This window comes from Haliotis cracherodii, unplaced genomic scaffold, assembly GCF_022045235.1.
Source record: "Haliotis cracherodii isolate W230 unplaced genomic scaffold, xgHalCrac1.p SCAF_12, whole genome shotgun sequence".
NCBI classification, from domain to species: domain Eukaryota; kingdom Metazoa; phylum Mollusca; class Gastropoda; order Lepetellida; family Haliotidae; genus Haliotis; species Haliotis cracherodii.
The window spans coordinates 33,925,532-33,947,772 of record NW_027266267.1 but is presented as its reverse complement, the minus strand read 5'-3'; the positions used below and the strand labels follow the sequence as shown (position 1 = coordinate 33,947,772).

Below are 22,241 nucleotides of genomic sequence, written 5' to 3'. Positions count from 1 at the left end.
AAGTAATTAGTTTCCATTTTAATCGAACCTTTGGCCATAGGGCCAGGGCGTCGTCTATATAGGCTTGTCCTCTAGGACCCGTGTGGTGCCCTTTTGGTTTGGAGGACGTCTTTGACACACTTAATGCCCTCTTACTGTTTGCCTTAATATGTATTTTCCTTCCCTTTAAAGTAGTCATCAATGTTGTATTATAAATGTGTCAGTTATTTAAATTTTATGAAGATGCAGCTTGAAAATGTAATTGATCCTTTCGTAAGTCTTCATGTTTTATATGCCAATGCCGTAAAAAGTGTATTTTTTATATATATTTAATTAACTTGTAAATATGTTTGTGGACTGACAACGGCGTTAAACAACAAACAAACAGAACAATCAGTCAATCAATCGCTACCTTCATATTACGTCTCCTGTCATATGTTAAGTGAATGTGTCATTTCATAACACGATTTAGGATACTAATCTGCTTCCACTGTGTACAGACCCATGAAGATCAGGGATACGCATGCTTGATGTAAAATGCGACTATACTTGTAGGAGGCGACTAATGGGACCAGTCGTCTAAGGCGCCGCGATATCGTTAGAGTATGAAAGTGCTGACATTTTAAACATGTTTAGAGCGTGAGGATGTTGAGATTGTAAACATTTCAACCACACAAAATACACATTAGAGGGTGAACATATAGTTTTTTTATTATGTGATCTAAACACAAGGGGGCACGGGTGGCCCAGTCGTCTAAGGCGCCGCGATTCGCTGTGCAGAGTTGCGTCCCTTGGGCACGCCAGAAACCTATGATTGTGGGTTCGAATCCCGGTTCGCCCCGATTATGTTTCTAAGTTTGTCAGCACCATACCCGTGCTCATGGGTTTCACCGAAGTGGTAAACGTCTGAGACCTGCATCACTTCGGGCTTTCCTCCCACATTAAGCTGACACGCCGTGTTATAACTGGAATACTGTTAAAAGCGGCGTTAAACCCAACTCACTCACTCACTCACTCACTCTTCACGTCACTTTGAAATACCCGACAAACATCTCAGAAACATGTTATATCCTATTTTCTGTGCCAACTTTCAAATATGCTTTACTATATTGAATATGAAATAGCTAAAATACAAAAAAAGGACAAACACAACCTATTGCAGAGTCATAACCCCAAAACACACATACACTGCTTCAAGAAAGCGCTAGTGGTAAAAGGTAGATGGACTGTTGCTTCCAGTGTTTAACCAATGATAGAGTATCAAATAGATCAAACAATCCAACCAATTCTAAATATTTGCCTGATCGAGTTACTTTTCCCAGGAAAGCTTATTTATCAACCCGCTTTGTTATAGAACAGGATGTCCTCTACGCGGACATAAATAAGAGCTGGAATGTCAGCTGTCGGTGGTGTTAGAGTATGCTTCATTTGTTTTGTTTTCGACATGTGAATCTAGTTGTCAGCATCACGTGCAGTGTTGTAGTAAGTTGTATGTCCTGTATCTGCATCTTCATCACGATGCTGATGTTGGCCAGCTGTGTTGTAGTAGGCTGCGTTACCTGCTTGGTCCTCTGTGTTCACGGAATCTGGGGAACCACTCCCAATACCTTCCACAGTGTTGACGTACTGCCTCTCCACTTTACCATACTGGTGGCCCATGTCCTCGTAGTGGGACGGAGAAGTGTAGATATTCGGTGCGCTCGCATCGTCTTCTGGAAGTTATATTAAAAGAAACAATGATGGTAGTGTGACACTCCTTTAACATTTTGTACTTCGTAAGGAAAATAATCTGGAAGAGATTGTGCTTATGGTCCATGTCTTACCTTTATTGTTCGTAAACAATTGTCTTGTTGATAATACTATGACTCAGGATTAATGGCAGCACAGACACAAATATGTCTTTGAAATTGTGCGCTTGCTTTAATGTGCTATTGCCAGTGGTATATGACACAGTCTAAATATTTCCTACCTTTACTGGTGTTGTTCCTTCTCATCCATATGATGACGACGGTGATGGTGATGACGCAGCCAACAACAATGCCGCCCACCGCTGCTCCTACCGCAATATAGACGACGTTTGGTGCATCTTTGCAAAGTGGACATACTAAAACAAATTTAAAAACTAATTGCACTGTAACTCTGTATATGCTTCTTTAGGGATTCAAAACATGTTTTGCATTCAATATTTGTTTGATGTGACTGTTCTGTGTTCCTAATAAATACATACAGAATAAGTAAATGATTTTAAGACTCAAGAAAATGGACATGTAATCATCTTTGTGTGTAGATGTTCACACGTAAATGGAACAGATGTGGCTACTGGGTGTGGCGTTTGCTATCCACACCAATAAACTGAAAGAGCAAGTGTTGTTCCACCCACCATCACCTAATGTTGGTTTCTCATACGCCCGATTGTCCGCAGGAGACGCTGTAGATAGGTTTTTATAATGTACGTAATACGATAAATGATTACAAAAACAGCATATGAATATTTTGTTTTCAGTTGTGGGTGAATTTGATGTTTTGGCGTGTAAGTTTTATTTTCAGAATGTTACCGACTTAATGTAGTTCATATCTACACGTCTATCACGTCTGGGCAATATGCGAATCAGGTGAAACAATTGTTTGGAGGTTCACAGTTCTCCAGGAAATATCATTCATCAAGTATGCTACAGGTGTATAATTAGGACGTCTGTATGGCATACACCATTGACTGATTTGTGCTGAAAAGGGCTTGTCTGAAGGACAATCTGTGTGAAATAATGCTGTTGCTTTATTTTATGCTTTTTATAAACATACAAAACAATATTCATGCACACAAGAGGAGACTTACTCATGGATCCTATATTAACCAAGTCACTTTAATACGATTCAGTTGTGAGAGCAACTGACACCACAGTATCATTTTGTCATCATTAAGAACACCATGGACATAGATTTGATCCAAACAGATGTAGTGATAATTTTTAACATTGGTAAAAAAGATAATATTTTTTTATGAAAAGGTGAGACATATTTGATCAAAGAGAGTTCCTAAATATAAACCAATGTCTATATCACATTCATAACATTTCAGCATGTACTACTAAGTGTGTCGTGAGTGTCTGTATACTGGCTATGTTTAATTTCAATGTATGTAATTATTAATATGTTATCTCCTTTTGCAAATGAGGTAACATACATCACTTTGTTATGCAATTTCACTGCATCTAAATTTCCTAACCAGGTTCATGATCAGTTGCATAGAGATCAGTGATGTCATATGATTGTGAGCGTATGGTAAGTGATGACGTCATCCTGATATACATAACATTGTAATGCGATTTCATTCCAGGGATATCTCCAAGTAGGTATCACTTAATCTCACCTTCGCAATATCTCCAGGGGAAACCAGTTTTTGATGATAAATCATTTAGGTTCTATTGTGGAATGGAAAAGCCCAACACTACATCTCACCCACTCCTTGAAGAGACGTGCTTGAGGAGATATCAAAGTTTGCTGTAGTGGTTGTAGTTGTTGCAGTAGCTGAAGTAGCTGTAGTAGCTGTAGTAGCTGTAGTTGCTGCTGTCGTAGTTGTTGATGACATTGTCATAAGGTTTACTACGCCTGGAACATTATGTCATATTGATTAAATTGCCTGGCATTAATTTTGTAACTAGAATGACTAGACTGTGGTATCAAAATGTTCAAATGTGATGTTTTAGCATAATGGTACAATTGTGCTGTGTGCGTTTTCTTTAATATATGTTTAATAATGGATTCTGAACATCAATGTCAAAACGTTAAGGTGCGCGATAAGCTAAGCATTAGCAAATGTGTTACCTTGTATAGCTCTAAATATGCTTAGGGTTTTATATAAATCCTAAACATGACAAAAGAGTTTACATTAAGGATCCACACTCAAGCAAGGGACAAGAATATCACCGCATTACAACATGAACATCCAAATATATGCCTTGAGAGGGCTAAGTGTATTTCGAATTGTTTAACATTTTAACGTGATTATGATCTAAAGATATCCATAATGTCCACTTAAGAATGTAAACAAGTTCACGGAAAATGTGGCAAAAATATTAAAAGGTGGCACCATACGAAACCATATTCATGCACACAAGGGGAGACTTACTCATAAGTACTGCACGATGGATCCTATATTAACCTTGTCACTTTAAGACGATTCAATTTTGAGAGCAACTGACACCATAGTATCATTTTGTCATCATTAAGAACAACTTCGACATAGATTTGATCAAAACAGAGGTCGTGATGATTTTTAACATTGATAAAAAAGATGATATTTTTATGAAAAAGTGAGACATATATGATCAAAGAGAGTTCCTAAACATGAACCACCGTAACTAAATATATATAAAAATGTCTACATGTATATCACATTTACGGTATTTCAGCATGTACTACCCTGTGTGTCGTGGGTGTCTGTATACTGGATATGTTTAATTTCAATGTATGTAATTATTAATTTGCTTTGTCCTTTTGCAAATGAGGTAACATACATCACTTTGTTATGCAATTTCACTGCATCTATATTTCCAATATGCCTTGAGAGGCCTAAGTTTGTTTCGAATTGTTTAACATTTTGACGTGATTATGATCTAAAGATATTCATAATGTCCACTTAAGAATGTAAACAAGTTCATGGAAAATGTGGCAAAATATTAAAGGGTGGCACTCGATAGCTACTTCCCTTTGACGTGCGGGAGTATGTAAAACTGTCGAAATAGTACAGTCGAGTCAGTTTTGTCGCTTTTATTCACTACGGATCTTAAGGGTGTGGAATTAACGTCACCTTCCAGAGCATGTGAGTTGAGATGAATCTTAATAAAGTGTCACAACCATTTCCATAATCATAATAAGACTCAGCCAAAGCAATGACCATTGTAGTGAGTGAGTGAGTTGGGTTTAACGCCGCTTTTAACAGTATTCCAGTTATATCACGGCGTGTCAGCTTAATATGGGAGGAAGCTCCGAAGTGATGCAGGTCTCAGACGTTTACCACTTTGGTGAAAACCATGATTACGGGTATGGTGCGGACAAACCAAGAAACATAATCTGGGCGAACCGGAATTCGAACCCACAATCATAGGTTTCTGGCGTGCCCAGGGGACGCAACTCAGCACAGCGAATCGCGGCGCCTTAGACGACTGGGCCACCCGTGCCCCCTAATGACCATGGTACGATTCCGAGTATATCATAAGCATGTGTTTAAGAAAGAAATATGCAATAGTGATGATACCAAGTGAGTGTAGCCTGTCCTATGTCACAAACACATACAAAGGGTAATCAATTGTTCACCTGAGGTAAAACAGGTCTGTAGCAACACATGGCTGATGTAAAAGGCGACTATGCTTGTCGTAAGAGGCGACTAATGGGATCGGGTGGTCAGGCTAGCTGACTTGAGTGATGCATGTCATCGTATTTTTATTGCGTGGATCGATGCTAATGATGACGATCACTGGATTGTCTGGTCCAGACTCGATTATTTACCGACCACCGTCATATATCTGGAATATTGCTAAAAATGTGGCGTTTAACAACTAACAAACAAACTAAAAACACAGGAACATATGGTACTTGTCAAAATAAGGAGTTGCATCGGACATCATTATTTTCACTGATGCGTCACATTTGGAAATTTCCTCCACATGTCTACAACAAAACTTAAAGACTTTATTTCATCATTGGAATATGAAATAATAACAAAGGCTGACAATTGTGCGACGAAATTTCCAAGTGTAAAGCTAGAAATGTTTGTAAGTGATCGATCCAATAATAATAGTTTAAAAACAGCGTCGAGTCCAAAAAAAAATTAAATACAAAATCATTTGCTGTTGATTGTTTTTATTCGGCCTTATTAATACACACCAGGATGAATTGGGTGGATTGAGACTGGTACTTAGTAAAACTGAATTGTGTTTACTTTGACACCTCGATGTTGAAATTATCATATCATAACACTTCTAAAGGTTTTTTGTCTTCTACACCATCGCAGGTAAAGCTGGTAAGTTTCTTGAAAATACTGAAGAAGAAGCAGATATCGTTAGAGTATGAAAGTGCTGACATTTTAAACATGTTTAGAGCGTGAGGATGTTGAGATTGTAAACATTTCAACCACACAAAATACACATTAGAAGGTGAACATATAGTTTTTTTATTATGTGATCTAAACACAAGGGGGCACGGGTGGCCCAGTCGTCTAAGGCGCCGCGATTCGCTGTGCAGAGTTGCGTCCCTTGGGCACGCCAGAAACCTATGATTGTGGGTTCGAATCCCGGTTCGCCCCGATTATGTTTCTTGGTTTGTCAGCACCATACCCGTGCTCGTGGGTTTCACCGAAGTGGTAAACGTCTGAGACCTGCATCACTTCGGGCTTTCCTCCCACATTAAGCTGACACGCCGCGATATAACTGGAATACTGTTAAAAGCGGCGTTAAACCAAACTCACTCACTCACTCTAAACACAAAGAGTTACAGTCCGAGCCTTTTACAACTGAAAGTAGGTTAATTTCGCTAATGCTCGACACCATCGACAGTTCTCCGTGTGCACTGATTATCCATTAAGTAACTTATTAAATTACGTTAATTTTTCTGTGAAAAGTAGTACAAATATAAAACCTGATTTGTGGGTCGTTATTTTTTTTGTAAATAAATTGAACTCTGTCCAATGCTGTAAGTGAATGCTTAAAAAAAACAATTCTCATTTGAAAAGTTTGATGAGGTAGATAAACTGTGTTAGATGTACTTCAAAAAATAGCCTACATCAGTAATACACCAAGGTGCATTATACTGTTACCCAGTATTGCACACTAGAAGTACTGTAGAGGTACTTTCATTTTCTGCATTTGTAACAAATTAATATTGCTTAAATTTTAAGCAATCATGGACATTTCCTCAGCTTTTCGGTCACACCAATTTTACCATATTCATCAATACATAAGAATTGTGATAACGAAGCTATCCCAAAATATATTTCAGCCACGCACACACTCAAAATACAGAACTACAATTTCAAAATTGGTTGTTTAGGTTTATTCCATGTTCCCATGTTTAATGCAAAGAGAACACTCATGTATCGCAGTAAAAGCTCAGTTTACGTCTAAAGCCAAGCTGTTTACTAACAAATCATAACATACTCACGTATTGTCAATCTGTTGCTCTCCTGACCACTCTGACTATCCGCACACCACCAAACAGATCCATTATCTATGGAAGTGAGGATCCTGAGAGTCACATTATACTGGCTGTAATTACAGGTTACATTGATACGTCCTGACAGATGGTTGTACAGGTTATTGTTGGTTACATCTATTGCACATTGTGTGTCTGATACATAACGTATACGAAAGATTACATCATTCCTCCTGTACCACTCTCTAGTCCTGCTACCACCACCACTACTGCTACACATCAAGGTGAACGGCTGACCTGGCGATGCTGTTGCTGGAGAACTTGTAAGTTGAAGGGAGTTCGAACCTGTTGCAAATAAAAACGTTATTCAGTAAAGTCGCGAGCTGTATAGGATCTCCCTCCTTTCATTCCTATAACACACACATACATCAGTTGAACACAATCATCGCTCCTCTATCACAGACCTCACACCCCAACCAGTGATTCAGTTAGACATTTGGAATGCTTCTCTTCACGTGTATTTCGGTATCTATAGGCAACAGGCAACAGGCAACCACTAGTTTTTTTTCTGATCGAACCATGAATATTAACCCGGAACATTAAACAGACCCTGAGATTATGAGCGTGCCGTTATTTTTCTGTTACCATTAGGCGGGCGGATGGAGGGGGCGGTGTCGCTTCTGTCTAATCGCATTAACCCGCGGCCCTATTCATTACAAAATATGTTGTTTTATTGCATGAAAAAATACAATAGGAAACTCTTAATGGCTCATTGATCTTTCAAGCTATACTCCCATATGCTAAGGTGGATACACAATAACAACACTAGCATCGCATCTAGATAAAGATAGGAAGCCAAGTTCTGGTGTCCTCTGCACTGATATTTTTGGAATATTGCTAAAAGCGGCGTAAAACTATACCCACTCCCTCACTCACAATAAAAATGATAATTTCAATGAAAAAGTGATAACAAAATTGATCCGAGTTTTTTTCTCCGTATATATAAATGTCAGTTGGTAGTAACCTTGGAATGTATATTGTATCCCTCTCAGCTGTAATATTCTATACTTGAATGCTAGGCAAACATGTCATGTAGTCAGATAATGATATAATACAAAACTACTTCCTTATCTGTTAAAGCGGAGAGTGAATAATGTATGTGTGTGACCTATATGTGTACCTGGTGGATCATCATTTTAATGTTTGGCTTAAATGGTACACTGTCGCCAGTGACTGAAGGGATGATATAAATCCTGCCGGGGTCCATGCAGGAAGCAAAGGTACTGTAAGTCCCCATGGGCCCTAGCATGGTGATCTACCTCCAGTTGCTGGCGATCTCTAGCCCATTTTTATATTGTGTTCTCTGATACATATGACTTTTATATATTCTCAACTAGTTTTAAATAGATTCTGTGATATTCTAGTTATTGTACGGTCCTTCGTTGACAGCTTTTTATATTGTATACATTTATGTATTATTAATGTACTTCTCGTCACGATATGGCTGAAATATTGCCGATGTGACGTTAAATATTAACTCACTCACTCACTCACTCACTCACCTGGTGGAGCAGCAGTGTAATATTTTCTGCAACATTAATGTTGACAATCACACACCGTACATTGCATGAACGGCATTAACAGTGAATTCTTCAGCAAAAATATCTAGATTAAGAAAAAGCTGTGTGTTCGAGGAGAAATTTAGGATTATAAGACTTTATATTTTAACATATAAATATGTTGTTGTTGTTGTTGAAATTTAGAACAGCATAGCCAATGGGTTCCATATGGGTTCAGGATTTCAAAAGATACTCGTAGGTGATAAACCTTGAATATGAAACTATATGTGGAATACCGATTACCAGTTGAGTACATGAATACCATGTATGTCCGATCTTAAGAATGTAACGTGTTTGTTAGAAATGATTGATGTTTAAGCATTTGATTTATAAAGAATTTATTTATTTCGTAATATTTGTCAAACAATAGATATTTTCGATTATCGAATATAAAATGTAAAACAAACAAAACTGTACATATTCCTTTGATATATAAGTATGTCTTTAAGATGTGAAAAAAGGCTTATTTACGCACATCAAGTAAATAAAGGTTAAGTCGCACAATACAGTTAATGCTGTGCAATGTACAATTAATCATTCCTTCGATTTATACTCAAAATATAATATCTGACGAAATTTGGCACTGTCTAGATATGTTTTTCAAACCAGTCTGATATTTGCGAAATAACTTTAAAACCATGAGCTAGGGAACGTAATATTCTATATCTCTGCATAACTGCATAGTCAAAGGTGGACCCATTGCCCTGAAACCGCAGTTCCCACACTTAGTGCATGTTTCAGAAGTAATAGATAATCTTCGCCAGGAGATTCAACTGGCATCCAGGCGCTCCTACATTACATGAAGAATGGTGTCTTCATTACGTCAACCACGTTGCCTGAATTATATCAACAATGTTGCCTGCATTATGTCAACATTAACATCTTCATTACGTCAACAATGGCATCTCCATAACGTCAACAATGGTGCCTGAATTATGTCAACAATGGCATCTTCATAACGTCAACAATGGTGCCTGAATAATGTCAACAATGGCATCTTCATAACGTCAACAATGGTGCCTGAATAATGTCAACAATGGCATCTTCATAACGTCAACAATGGTGCCTGAATTATGTCAACAATGGCATCTTCATAACGTCAACAATTGTGCCTGAATTATGTCAACAATGGCATCTTCATAACGTCAACAATGGTGCCTGAAATATGTCAATAATGGAATCTTCCTAACGTCAACAATGGTGCCTGAATTATGTAAACAATGGCATCTTCATTACGTCACCACGGTGCCTGCATTATATCAATAATGGTGCCTGCATTATGTCAACATCAACATCTTCATTACGTCAACAATGTCATCTCAATAACGTCAACAATGGTGCCTGAATTATGTCAACAATGGCATCTTCCTAACGTCAACAATGGTGCCTGAATTATGTCAACAATGGCATCTTCATAACGTCAACAATGGTGCCTGAATAATGTCAACAATGGCATCTTCATAACGTCAACAATGGTGCCTGAATAATGTCAACAATGGCATCTTCATAACGTCAACAATGGTGCCTGAATTATGTCAACAATGGCATCTTCATAACGTCAACAATTGTGCCTGAATTATGTCAAAAATGGCATCTTCATAACGTCAACAATGGTACCTGAAATATGTCAACAATGGAATCTTCCTAACGTCAACAATGGTGCCTGAATTATGTAAACAATGGCATCTTCATTACGTCACCACGGTGCCTGAATTATATCAACAATGGTGCCTGCATTATGTCAACATCAACATCTTCATTACGTCAACAATGTCATCTCAATAACGTCAACAATGGTGCCTGAATTATGTCAACAATGGCATTTTCCTAACGTCAACAATTGTGCCTGAATTGCGTCAACAATGGCATCTTTATAACGTCAAAACGTCAAAAGAATTTCAAGATCCGGTGTCACGAAATATATTCGCCCCCAGAATAAAATCTCCCCCCGGCGAATTTATACCGGTACAGTTCCGCCCCTCTCGAAATAAACTCTCCCCCACCCTACGAAATAAAATCTCCCCCCAGAATATTTCCTCCCCCGGTCGTTTTTTAAATACTTGCCATGCAGTTGCCAATAGTTTTAATGTTAGTTTGTTTATGTGTTTTTTTATTCATTTTTTTATCTCCTTTATTTTTGCTGAGTTATACATTTAGTTACTTGTGTGTGTGTTTGTGTGTGTTTGTGGGGGTGGGGTTGGGGTTGGGGGGTATTTGTTGATTTCTATTATTATTTTATTGATTTTGAGGGTGTGGAAGGGGGGTGGGGGTGGGGGGTCCCACCTTTCCTTTCGTTTTTCATAATAATATATTTTTAAGTTGTATATAACGTATGAATCCCTTCTCAGATTACTTTATCTCAGTTCTATATGACGTACTATTTTACTTCTCTGTGTCGTTCTTGTTTTCTATTCAGTGTGAGATTTAACTGTATCATTTTTACTATCTTGATATTTTGCAATATGTTGTGGTCATCAGTTATGCAAATCAGTTTCGGTGTGTCTTTTTAACAAGATGTTCTTCAAATATTCACCGCCAGCCCCATTGTAACAATTACATGTACGATGCCGGTTGATGTTGTTCAATACAGGTGTTTTTGAATCTATTCTACATTCTGAGCAGGAGGCGCGCACTGTTGACAGTTTTTAAGTAGATAGTGTTAAAACCGAATGTTTGCGAGGATTAATAAGATTTCTGAATTCAGTTACAACAGTAACCGTACATGTATTTGTTACATTAAGTCATTTCATTCAAATTTGTTTGGTATGATATATATCTTATAATTATTTTAGGATGGAAGGTACAGTTAAATAAAAATAAAATATACTGAAATATCAATTCATTATGACCATATTTCATAATCTATTTTTTAAAGCAACCCTCCTTTCATTAAATATATCTATTTGAAGAATATAGTACTTAAAGACAAACCGAATAATCAGGGGGGAGACTTTATACTGAGGGGGGCGCGAAATATATCCGCCCGGGGGAGATTCTATTTCAGAACAGATTCTCCGGGGGAGAATCTGTACTGGTATAAACTCTCCGGGGGGAGAATTTGTACGGGGGAGAGTTTATACCGGGACACCGGCCGTGTTTCAGCATCGGAAGCTAATGGGAAACAAGACATATTGTATGCGGACTAAGGAATATATGATCAATAAATCGTATGACTAATAAACAGCTTTGTTTTAGGCTGCAGACGAGCCGGCATTTTGAAACAAGGGTTTTAAGATCTCACGCCAAGTCGACGTCAGCATGTGAAAGGAATGTGTCAGTTGAACCCCTGACATAGTGGTTCGTGTATGGTTTGCATGCTGTGAAATGAATTTCATCAAGTTTGATGCGCTGTTGTGATCAAGTGCTTTTGCTGTGACTTCAGTTATATCGGAACATTTCTGAGTGGCCTTTCTAAGGGAGGAGTGTTTTCAGATGGACTTTTACACTATTACTGAGTATCTGAATGAGCAACAAACCAGAGATTAAAGCTGGCTGGTGGTGACGCTAGCCTACTACATACATAATATTGTCTATAAGACATAAAGTCAATGAAAAAATAGAAATTAAAATTAAACTTTGTTTGGCTTTAAACGATTTTAAAAGACACTGAGCTATGTTATATCGGGATATACATGCATTTGCATTACACCCTATGAAATATAATGACATAACAACCTGAAAGAAACCAGATAAATAAGCATTGGAATGATATAATATCGGGTGATGTGCATAATCTCCTAAACACGAGGTCTGGTGTAATATGGAATTCACTGAGTGAGCTGGGGGCGATGGGGGTAGCCTACTGGTAAAAGCGTTCGCTCGTCACGCCGAAGAGCCGGGTTCGATTCCCGACATGGGTATAATGTGTGAAGTCCATTTCTGGTGTCCCCCGCCGTGATATTGCTGGAGTATTGCTAAAAGCGACGTAAAACAGTACTCACTCTCTCACTCACTCACTGAGTTAGCTGTCAACCCTGGCAGTTTTACTGACCTGTAAGTAAACACATACTGTCTAATATATGTATGACATAGTGATGCAACAAAAGGATTTGTGAACACCCGAATGGAATCAAGGCTCTCAAACAGTTGGTCTGTTAGGAGCTAAAGATACTATGAGCCAGGTTACCTGTATTTGATTGTAAATTTAATTGTAATGTGAGCGTTAATTAGTGGTGTAATGAGAGGAACATTAAATTTAGAAACTTGCGGGTATGCCACAATACTTAAATATACATACGGTTTAGGGGATGGGTATTCATATTTTCGTGATATTGATTACATTTTGTGACCTATCATGACTACGCTATACATATCCCGTGTCATAAAATGTATTCCACATAGCAGCTGAACATAATACACAATACATTACCTGTTGACTTGGGCAGAGATTTATCTTCGGTTGTCGTTGTTATTACTGGAGTCGAAAGTATCAATGTTGCAGCGGGTTTCGATTGAAGTTCGGTTACATCTGAGTGAGTGAATGAGTTGGGTTTAACGCCGCTTTTAACAGTAGTCCAATTATATCACGGCGTGTCAGCTTAATGTGGGAGGAAAGCCCGAAGTGATGCAGGTCTCAGACGTTTACCACTTCGGTGAAACCCACGAGCACGGGTATGTTGCTGACAAACCTAGAAACATAATCTGGGCGAACCGGGATTCGAACCCACAATCATAGGTTTCTGGCGTGCCCAAGAGACGCAACTCAGCACAGCGAATCGCGGCGCCTTAGACGACTGGCCCACCCGTGCCCCCCGGATACATCTGAAGCAAGCAATATGTTTGTCTTATTGTTGTATGAGGATAGAGTGATTGTTTTCACACACACACACACAAACACACACACACACACACACACACACACACACACACACACACACACACACACACACACACACACACACACACACACACACACACACACAAACACACACACACACACACACACACACACACACACACACACACACACACACACGCGCACGCACACACACACACACACACACACACACACACACTAATTATCTTTGATGATCTTAATATTGCGACATTTTCACATTTTTAAGGCAAATGGCAATTTCAAAAAGTTTTTAGATTACATTTTTTTAAATAATGAATAGACAGACAGACAGACAGAATTTTATTCAGTAAAGAAGGCCACATGACCAATAGTTACAATATATTTTGGATGCGCTCTATTAGCTAATAAACCTCAATATAAATATAGAAACAGTTAGCATACTGACAGTGGTGGGATTATATAAAATGTTATATAAATCTGACAAACTAAGATTTTCCAGACGCTTCAGTTAGTTGTTTTCTTTTCTTAGTACAGTGAACCCTGAAAAATTTCAAATAGTGATAACTGTAAAAATACTAGACATCCCCTCTGATACTGAAAATGATATATAGAAATCTGGAGAAATAATATAAAATCTCGCTTTGATCTGATGTACACAACATATTTATAGTAACAAATGATTTATTCTTTTTTCTCAACTCCTCTAGAAAAACCTTTCGGCTATCTTCATACCTAGGACATTGAAATATAATATGATTTTCATTCTCAAGAACATTACAAAAAAAACAAATTGCTTCTTTATCCTCTTTAACACATTTACCTTTTCTAACATTCTGGATTCCAAATGAATTAAAACCACCTCTGAATTTTAACAACGCTCTTCTAAATTTAGTTACATTTATACAAACCACATATTTTTCACATTCTAACAAAGATTTAAATGAGGAATAAAAAACAAGCACTTTCTTTTGTTCCACATCTGAATGCCAATCCTGTGTTGCACAATCCAACACTCTTTGCTTAAATATGTTTAGAAATAACTGCTCATCTCCCACTTCATGCGATACCCATACTACTCCAAAACCATAAAAACATAATAAATTTCTAACATGAGTGGCCCAATTAGGTTGTTTCCTATCACAACAACTTCTTAGCATTTGATAACACTGATATGGGTACCTACATGTACTTCTGGACATGGCGATAAGCCATAACCAATATTTTATACATTTGACATAATATACAACTTTAAGTGGACGTCTGCCACATTCTCCATAGGCTACTGCATTTGGTAACTTATAAGAAATATTCAAAATAAATGTACAAAACTTTCTATGAACAATTTCTATACTCTCCCTCTCCATAAAACCCCATATTTCACAACCATATGTAAGAATTGGCATAATTTTCTTGTCAAAAATTTGAAATGAATTTTCCACTGGAATATCAAATTTCCCTATCAAAGACCTTACTGGGATTAATGCTTTACCAGCTTGCTCTGATAATACTTTACATGCTTTAGTCCAAACAAGCTTTGGTGTTGCCATCAACCCAAACTATTTATAAAAACTTACAGTTTCCATTTTAACACCATTATATGTCCAATTCTCATATCTAGAAAGTTTACCTCCATTCTTAAAAACTATTATTTTTGACTTATCCATATTTAACTCCATTCCTCACTTAAAACAATAAACAGCAAGCTGGTCTAATCGCTTTTGCAATCTAAGAGGGGTGTCTGCTACAAGAATGAGATCATCAGCAAAAAGGAAAGCAAGAATATTATACATTTCTTCAGATATAGATATACCATCATCAAAAGACTTGCTAATATAATCAACAAGCTCTTTAATGAATATGGAGAACAGCAGGGGACTTAATGTACATCCCTGGCGAACACCAACAGTACAAGAAAAACATTCTGATAATTTTCTACCACCATTAACTACAACAGCAGATTTCACATTATCATACATACTCTTGATAACATTATAAAATTGTCCATGTATACCATTTTGTAACAATAAAAATAATAACTTATCATGACTAACTCTATCAAAGGCTTTCTGAAAATCTATGAATGCGCAGTAAAATTTCACTCTGGCTGCTTATATAATTTACAAATAAATGCCTTACTCTTCATTTCTGAACCACAACAACTCAATACCGCTACCAAATCACTGACTGCTGCATTAATATCAACATAAATATTTTGAGAAAAATCATTTAGTTTAATATAAACCTGTTCAAAACATGTCAAAATCTGTATATAACTAGAAGCCAACTCTGGTTTCCATCTATACCTGACACGATCAGTACAGACCTTATTGTCCCTGTCATGGGAGGTAAAGGATACAATCGACATGTCTGCTGGGGGAAACTCAACACTGATAGAAAATAACAATGGTAGATGATCTGAGTCAGTCCGAGTCAATACCTCAAAATTTCTAATAAATGGAAAAAGCCCATGACTAACACAGAAATAGCCTGGGGTACTACATCCAGTTGGGCCAACAAATGTAAAATCTCCCGAACTTTCTGAAAATCTTCCATTAACTATAATAATATCTTGGGTTTTACATAAATCTAATAGCTGTTTTCCATAGTTATTCATTATAGTGTCTTTATTCAACCTTCTAGCAGGACGAAGCCAGTTCTGCGTATAAACACTCTCATCCAGTGGGAGGAAATCTATGCTGTCATCTTCAATAATATCTGTATCAATTCCAGTCCTGGCATTCATGTCACCACTCAGTATTATTTCCATATTGGTATATTCATAATTTAATGTAAATATCATACTATCCAAAAGTTCAATGCCCTGATCATTACTAGACGACTGCTCAGGGGGCATGTACACACCTAATAATACAAGATATTTATGTCCATCAAAAAACGGCTTCTCTGAAATGAGACAGACGCTGTCAGCCCACTCAGAATGTATTCTATGGAATAATACTGCAAGTAGCTGGGATAAATATATTGCCACTCCTCCACTATAACGCCCTAAACACTTCCGCTTTTCTCTCACAGACTGAAAACACTGATAACCAAGAAAAATGTCAACAAAGTCATGTACATTTTTTGCCCAGGTCTCTGTTAAACAAAAAAAGTCTAAATCACTGAAGACAGACATAAAGTCATTGTCACCCAGCTTGGTGTATAAACCCCTCACATTCCAAGTTAGAAACGTCCATTCCTTTATGAAATTTGTTGACTCTGTATCCGAAACGCTAGTGAGAGTATTAATTCGGTCACGGCCTCCATCCTAGCTGCCATTGCCATGGATACTTGCCACAGTGGTGGATATAGCAGCAGCATGAGTTCCAGAATCCTTTGGTTCATAGGAAATCCTAGCTAGTGCTCTAGCATTGTTATCATATTCGAACGCAACTTTGTCTATGATCAGCCTATCTTGTGCAAGAAAAGCTTCTTTCCCCTCTTGTCTAGCAGCTACAAGGAATGGAACAAGCAATCTGCGTCGATCTCTCACATGTCTGGAGAAATCTTCTGAAATGTGATCATTCTTGTTATTCTTCAACATTTGCCTCCCTGCTCTGTATACTGAGTCTTTATCGCTCTTACTAAGAAATTTAGCGATCACTGGTTGGGGATTCTGTCTAGTTTTAAGTCTGTGCACAGAATCAAAATAAATTCCCTCTGAATCTATCTTCAATTCCTCACTAATAAAAGTCCTTAAGTTCTCTTGACATGTGGTCACATTTTCTTCATTTTCTTTAGGAATACCGAAAAACAATAAATTATTTTTTCTTGAGTAGGCATCTTGCTTACTAACAGTCTCTTGTAAACGCCATCATCCATGCGTGCTCTCATTTTTTCATTTTCTTCCTTTAACTCATGTAACTGACTGTCCATTTTTAAAGTTTGTGTGTTTACTTGCTGTGTAAGGTCTGTCAAATTTCCCTGCATCCTTGACACATTCTTGTTTAGTTCTGTAATCTGTCTTGTTAAGTTATCCAGGGCCTTTGTCATATCACTATCAACCATACTCGATTCTTCCTGTTCCACAGAAATTTCTCCTGTAGTTGTTAGCCTATTCTGTTAGGTAGGCCTCGGTCCCGGGTTACTCTCCACATCGCCCGCCATTGCCAACTTGTTTACAAACACTGTCCTGCCCCCAAAATAGGTCAAAGGCGGGTCGCTCGTGCTGCACGTGCACAGCTGCATATGGATACAGTTCATGATTGCAAAATTATCGGTAGAGGGCAGCCACACTACACTTTCATAGACCAAATAAAGTTTTGATGTGTAACCATTGGCCATGGTCGTCATTACTGATGATAGATAACACACTGTCGTAAGCACCAACATCATACAGTAGGCACGATAGGAAAAGTTCATACCTGGCGTCCATTTTGTCTTGTCCGTAAAGGCTTCGACTTTGCCGATCTGTCCCGAACCACTAGGCATGTGGAAACAGCCTATCTTAATCCTCCAGGATATTAATGAAATATGGCTAAATATAGCGTATAAACCTACTCAACACTCGACCCGTGAAGATTCCGGGGTAGAATAGGTCTTCAGCAACCCATGCTTGCCGTAAAAGTTGACTATGCTTGTCGTAAAAGGCGACTAACGGGATTGGGTGGTCAGGCTCGCTGACTTGGTTGATGCATGTCATCGATCCCAATTGCGTGGATCGATGCTCGTGATATTAACCACTGGACTGTTTGGTCCAGACTCGATTATTTACAGACCGCCGTCATATAGCTGGAATATTGCTGAGTGCGGTGTTAAACAACCAACCAACCAACCTACTCAACACTCACTTATTCACATAAGCGAATCAAATACTGAAGCATTGTGTATGGTATCAGATTGAAAAACAAATTAAAAAAGACATACAATTAATGTAAAAAGTTCATTAAAAAACCAGTCTCTTACTTTTTTACAAGTATATATTGTTGGGGGAAACCGTTATCTCCTGATTCATAAGAAATATATAAAGCTTGTTTTCACTGTTGTTTTAATTCTAACAGGGACCGAACCGTTTGGATTTTTCTAATTCAAGGTTCTTGTATTGCCGTCTATAGTGAATAGAGCGTTTGTCCGGAGAGGGGAAGGTCGGTGGTTCGATCCTCTGGCACGTCATTACAAGACCTGCTTAGGTCTGGACTAGTATACGCAGCCGCAGCATCACACACAGCCGCAGCATCACACACAGCCGCACGCACTCACACGCACACGTGCAAGCACATAGCTATTTATAAACAATAATTTCATAGCAATAATTCGGGAAACAATTTGCGTATGTTTGCCAAAAATAGATCAATAGTTATTTTTTGAAAACGTATAACCAAATGACAATAGTTATATTGTCTAAATACATCAACTTTATCAGTATGCTTCGAAAAGATTGGGTCACACACCTTTACAACACACTCCCCCATTCCCTAAGATAATTAGACTTCATGTGACCCAAATGACAAATACCCATTGGATAAGAACATCTGACAGCGTGCTGAGGACATCTACGTCTCTCTACAGAAATACATGTTGTTATCTTGGTTTATGTTTGGGACTTTCTGTTTTCCTGAAATTCGTGAAGTCTTTTCCTCTATATTCACCCAACGTATATGTATGTTTCTAGATCCACAACATGACCAATGTACTTGAAACGGGACACAGGACAATACGCATTCAAATTATACACCAGATTCAGGTGTTCGGGAAACAGTTCACCATCTTCTACTGTATACAATGTATTTCCATACAAAATATATTATTTTCTAAAATTTGGATCCTGTCTGTATTCATTTTCTGGAGAAACTCATTTTTTAAATTTTCAATGCGACATATAATTAAATCGCATACAGAAACCGTAATCGATTATCTAATGAAGTCATTTGTACCTTTTCCACGCAAAAAATATCGACATTGGATTGTGTTATATATCTCTGAACATGCATACTAATGACTATTGAAGCTCCTGTACAAATTTTGTGTGAAGAAAAATATTAATGTTACGACAGTTTCAGATCGATGAAAGTAGACTTGAACAACACATAATTCCGTTACACAAATACTCACCCACGTGATCTGTGAAGCTGACGAGGATGAGAAGCAGGAGTGGAGAAATCCGAATCATGATCCTGTATTTCATGCGACCAGTCTGTAAATATCACAAGACAATACACGCCTCTTGTTCGTCCATCTATACCCCTACACGGAGATCGTCATGTACAGGTCGGTTACACCGGGACCACTCTCCTTATACTTCAGTCATCACATGTGAAATAAACCTGTGTGATATACACAGTCTCAATGTGAATGTTTCACCTTACATATCTCTGCCTCTGTGGAACAAGGTAAACCCGTGTATCTAGATGTAGCAATAACTGAGAGCTGGGAGTTTCCAGTAATACCCGTGTCGCTTATCTCATCAGTAAGCTAGCACTGTGTACACATCCAGCCGTAACGTGACAGTGACTTATGATCAGGTTTTTATTTTCTCAAACCAGGAAGTTGTGATGATTATAATCAGACTCGTGCATAGCTCACCGACAATACACATCAGGTGCACTGTAGCACTGCACACACTACACTGCATGTTGTCTGACACACCTTTTATTACATAAGCTCAGGTGACAGGGAAAAGTTTGCTAATCGGCACATACCTGTTGCCTGTTACATGATATACCGAGTATTAGTTTAAATCGTCAATGTTGATTCTATTCAAACAGTTAGATTTGGTTTTGTCAATAACATATGTGCCACATAAAATCCTATGTATATTCTGAGAGCACTAGTCGTGATGAACCCCATAAGGGGTGATGGAGGCTTTGGAAACCGTGGATCAGAAACAGACATGTAATAGACCTTAATCGCCGTGTTACGAAATCTGATACAACGACATGTTTGTAAGGTCCTTTAAGCTGTATGTTTAACTTGAAATCGATATATTTCAGTTAGGCTAAAACAAACAAATTAAATGTTGCTCCAGCATGTTTCCTTTTTTCCTACAAGGGTACCAACGAAACCTACATGGGCTCACACTGTAGTGAACTTTTTAACATGTTTTTTTGACAAACATGTCATTTTATGGAGTATGAATCAAAGGGTGCTATAAAAATGATGAATAGTGCGAAATTAGTAAATTACCACATGAGATCAATTAATAACTAATACATTATATTAAAACATATAATTGTAGTTTACAATCGTTAAAGCCAACACAATGGGTCGTTATCTGTCGTAGTAGAGATAAGTCACATGCTATAATACATGTCAGTTCACTCACGATTGGCTAGAAAGAAGTCCCTGTTCAACAGGTTTTCCAGGTTTACTTTAGTTCGATGTGTAAGTGTAGCTGTATCAACCAAGGGGTATACATGTACGTCTATCTATGTACTAAGGCTGACAAGCTAATATTCTTTCCCCCTGGTGTTGAACCTGGAGATACAGACATCTCGCCGCAATCTTATTAGGAAGATATATTTGTTTGCAAACATAGCTGAATCCCACTCAAAAACAACGTCGTCCTGTTTAAAATAACGTCGTCCAATTTACGGTGTCATCAAGTTGCGAGCACATGTTCGATTCTCCCCAAATGTCATCAATGCTCTTTGAGGTTTATCGAGTAGTTATCTTATATTCAACAATATTTGATTAATGTGTGTATGTCTGTGTGGGTGTGGGGAGTGGGGTGGGGTATGGGGGTGCGGGTGGTAGCTGTCGCCCTTTTGGAGCTTTTTTGTGTCGAGAAAACTTGTCCAACATGCATCAATATGTCAATACTCAGTTTTCATATATTACATCTACATGTGTCTAATTATAAAACACTCACAATTAAAAGTTTAGTGGCGCTGGGAGAGAATCTCAGTGAAATTAAAACGCTGTGTGACATTGTAAGGGTTGGTTGGTTGGTTTGTAGTTTAACGCCGCACCCAGCAATATTCCAGCTATATCACGGCGGTCTGTAAATAATCGAGTCTGGACCAGACAATCCAGTGATTCATATCATGAGCCTCGATTCTCGCAATTGGGATCAATGACATTTATCAACCAAGTCAGCGAGCCTGACCACCCGATCCCGTTAGTCGCCTTTTACGACAAGCATAGTCACCTTTTACGGCAGGCATGTCCTTGTAAAGGAATTCAAACAAATTTTAAACTGACAGAGAACAGCAATTCCATAGAGTTTTGCTTGCTCTATGTTACGTGACTTCCATTGACTCGGAAAAAGCGTGCGACTTTTTGTTTTGAATCTTGGTATTTATTAGTCTCTCAGAAATCCATGTGCAGTCTCATTTGCTCAAGGCGGGGTATAAGAGATGTCATCGCATCGTGGATCGTTGCTCACGTTTTAAGTCAGTGATTGCCTGAAATACAATGTATCTGGATTGCGTGCTTTGTCGTGTAAGAAAGTATTCGTCGTTCGTCGTTTGGAATGTGTGAAGCGCATTCTGATGTCCATCTTCGTGATCATGACAAGGCTGGAATAACGGTACAATGACGTGAAGTACACGACCATATTATAAAAACACCTAGAACACGTGCCACGAAATCATTCGATGATTATGTATTGTCTTCATTTGATCCACATTCTGAATTGGTGCAGAGTTGCGTCCCTTGGGCACGTCAGAAACCTATGATTGTGGGTTCGAATCCCGGTTCGCCCCAATTATGTTTATGGGTTTGTCAGCACCATACCCGTGCTCGTGGGTTTCACCTAAGTG

General features: G+C 38.2%; 1 protein-coding gene across 1 annotated transcript; it reads right to left on the bottom strand.

The window, feature by feature from the left end:
- Positions 1-1,431: 1,431 nt before the first annotated feature.
- On the bottom strand, positions 1,432-19,641 carry LOC139457803 (uncharacterized). The gene is made up of 5 exons (XM_071239151.1): positions 19,594-19,641; positions 7,135-7,470; positions 3,436-3,585; positions 1,949-2,083; positions 1,432-1,691 (listed from the first exon to the last, which is right to left on the bottom strand). Exons 2-5 carry the CDS (start codon positions 7,403-7,405, stop codon positions 1,432-1,434), a joined length of 816 nt encoding a protein of 271 aa, XP_071095252.1. The 5' UTR covers positions 7,406-7,470; positions 19,594-19,641.
- Positions 19,642-22,241: the final 2,600 nt, after the last annotated feature.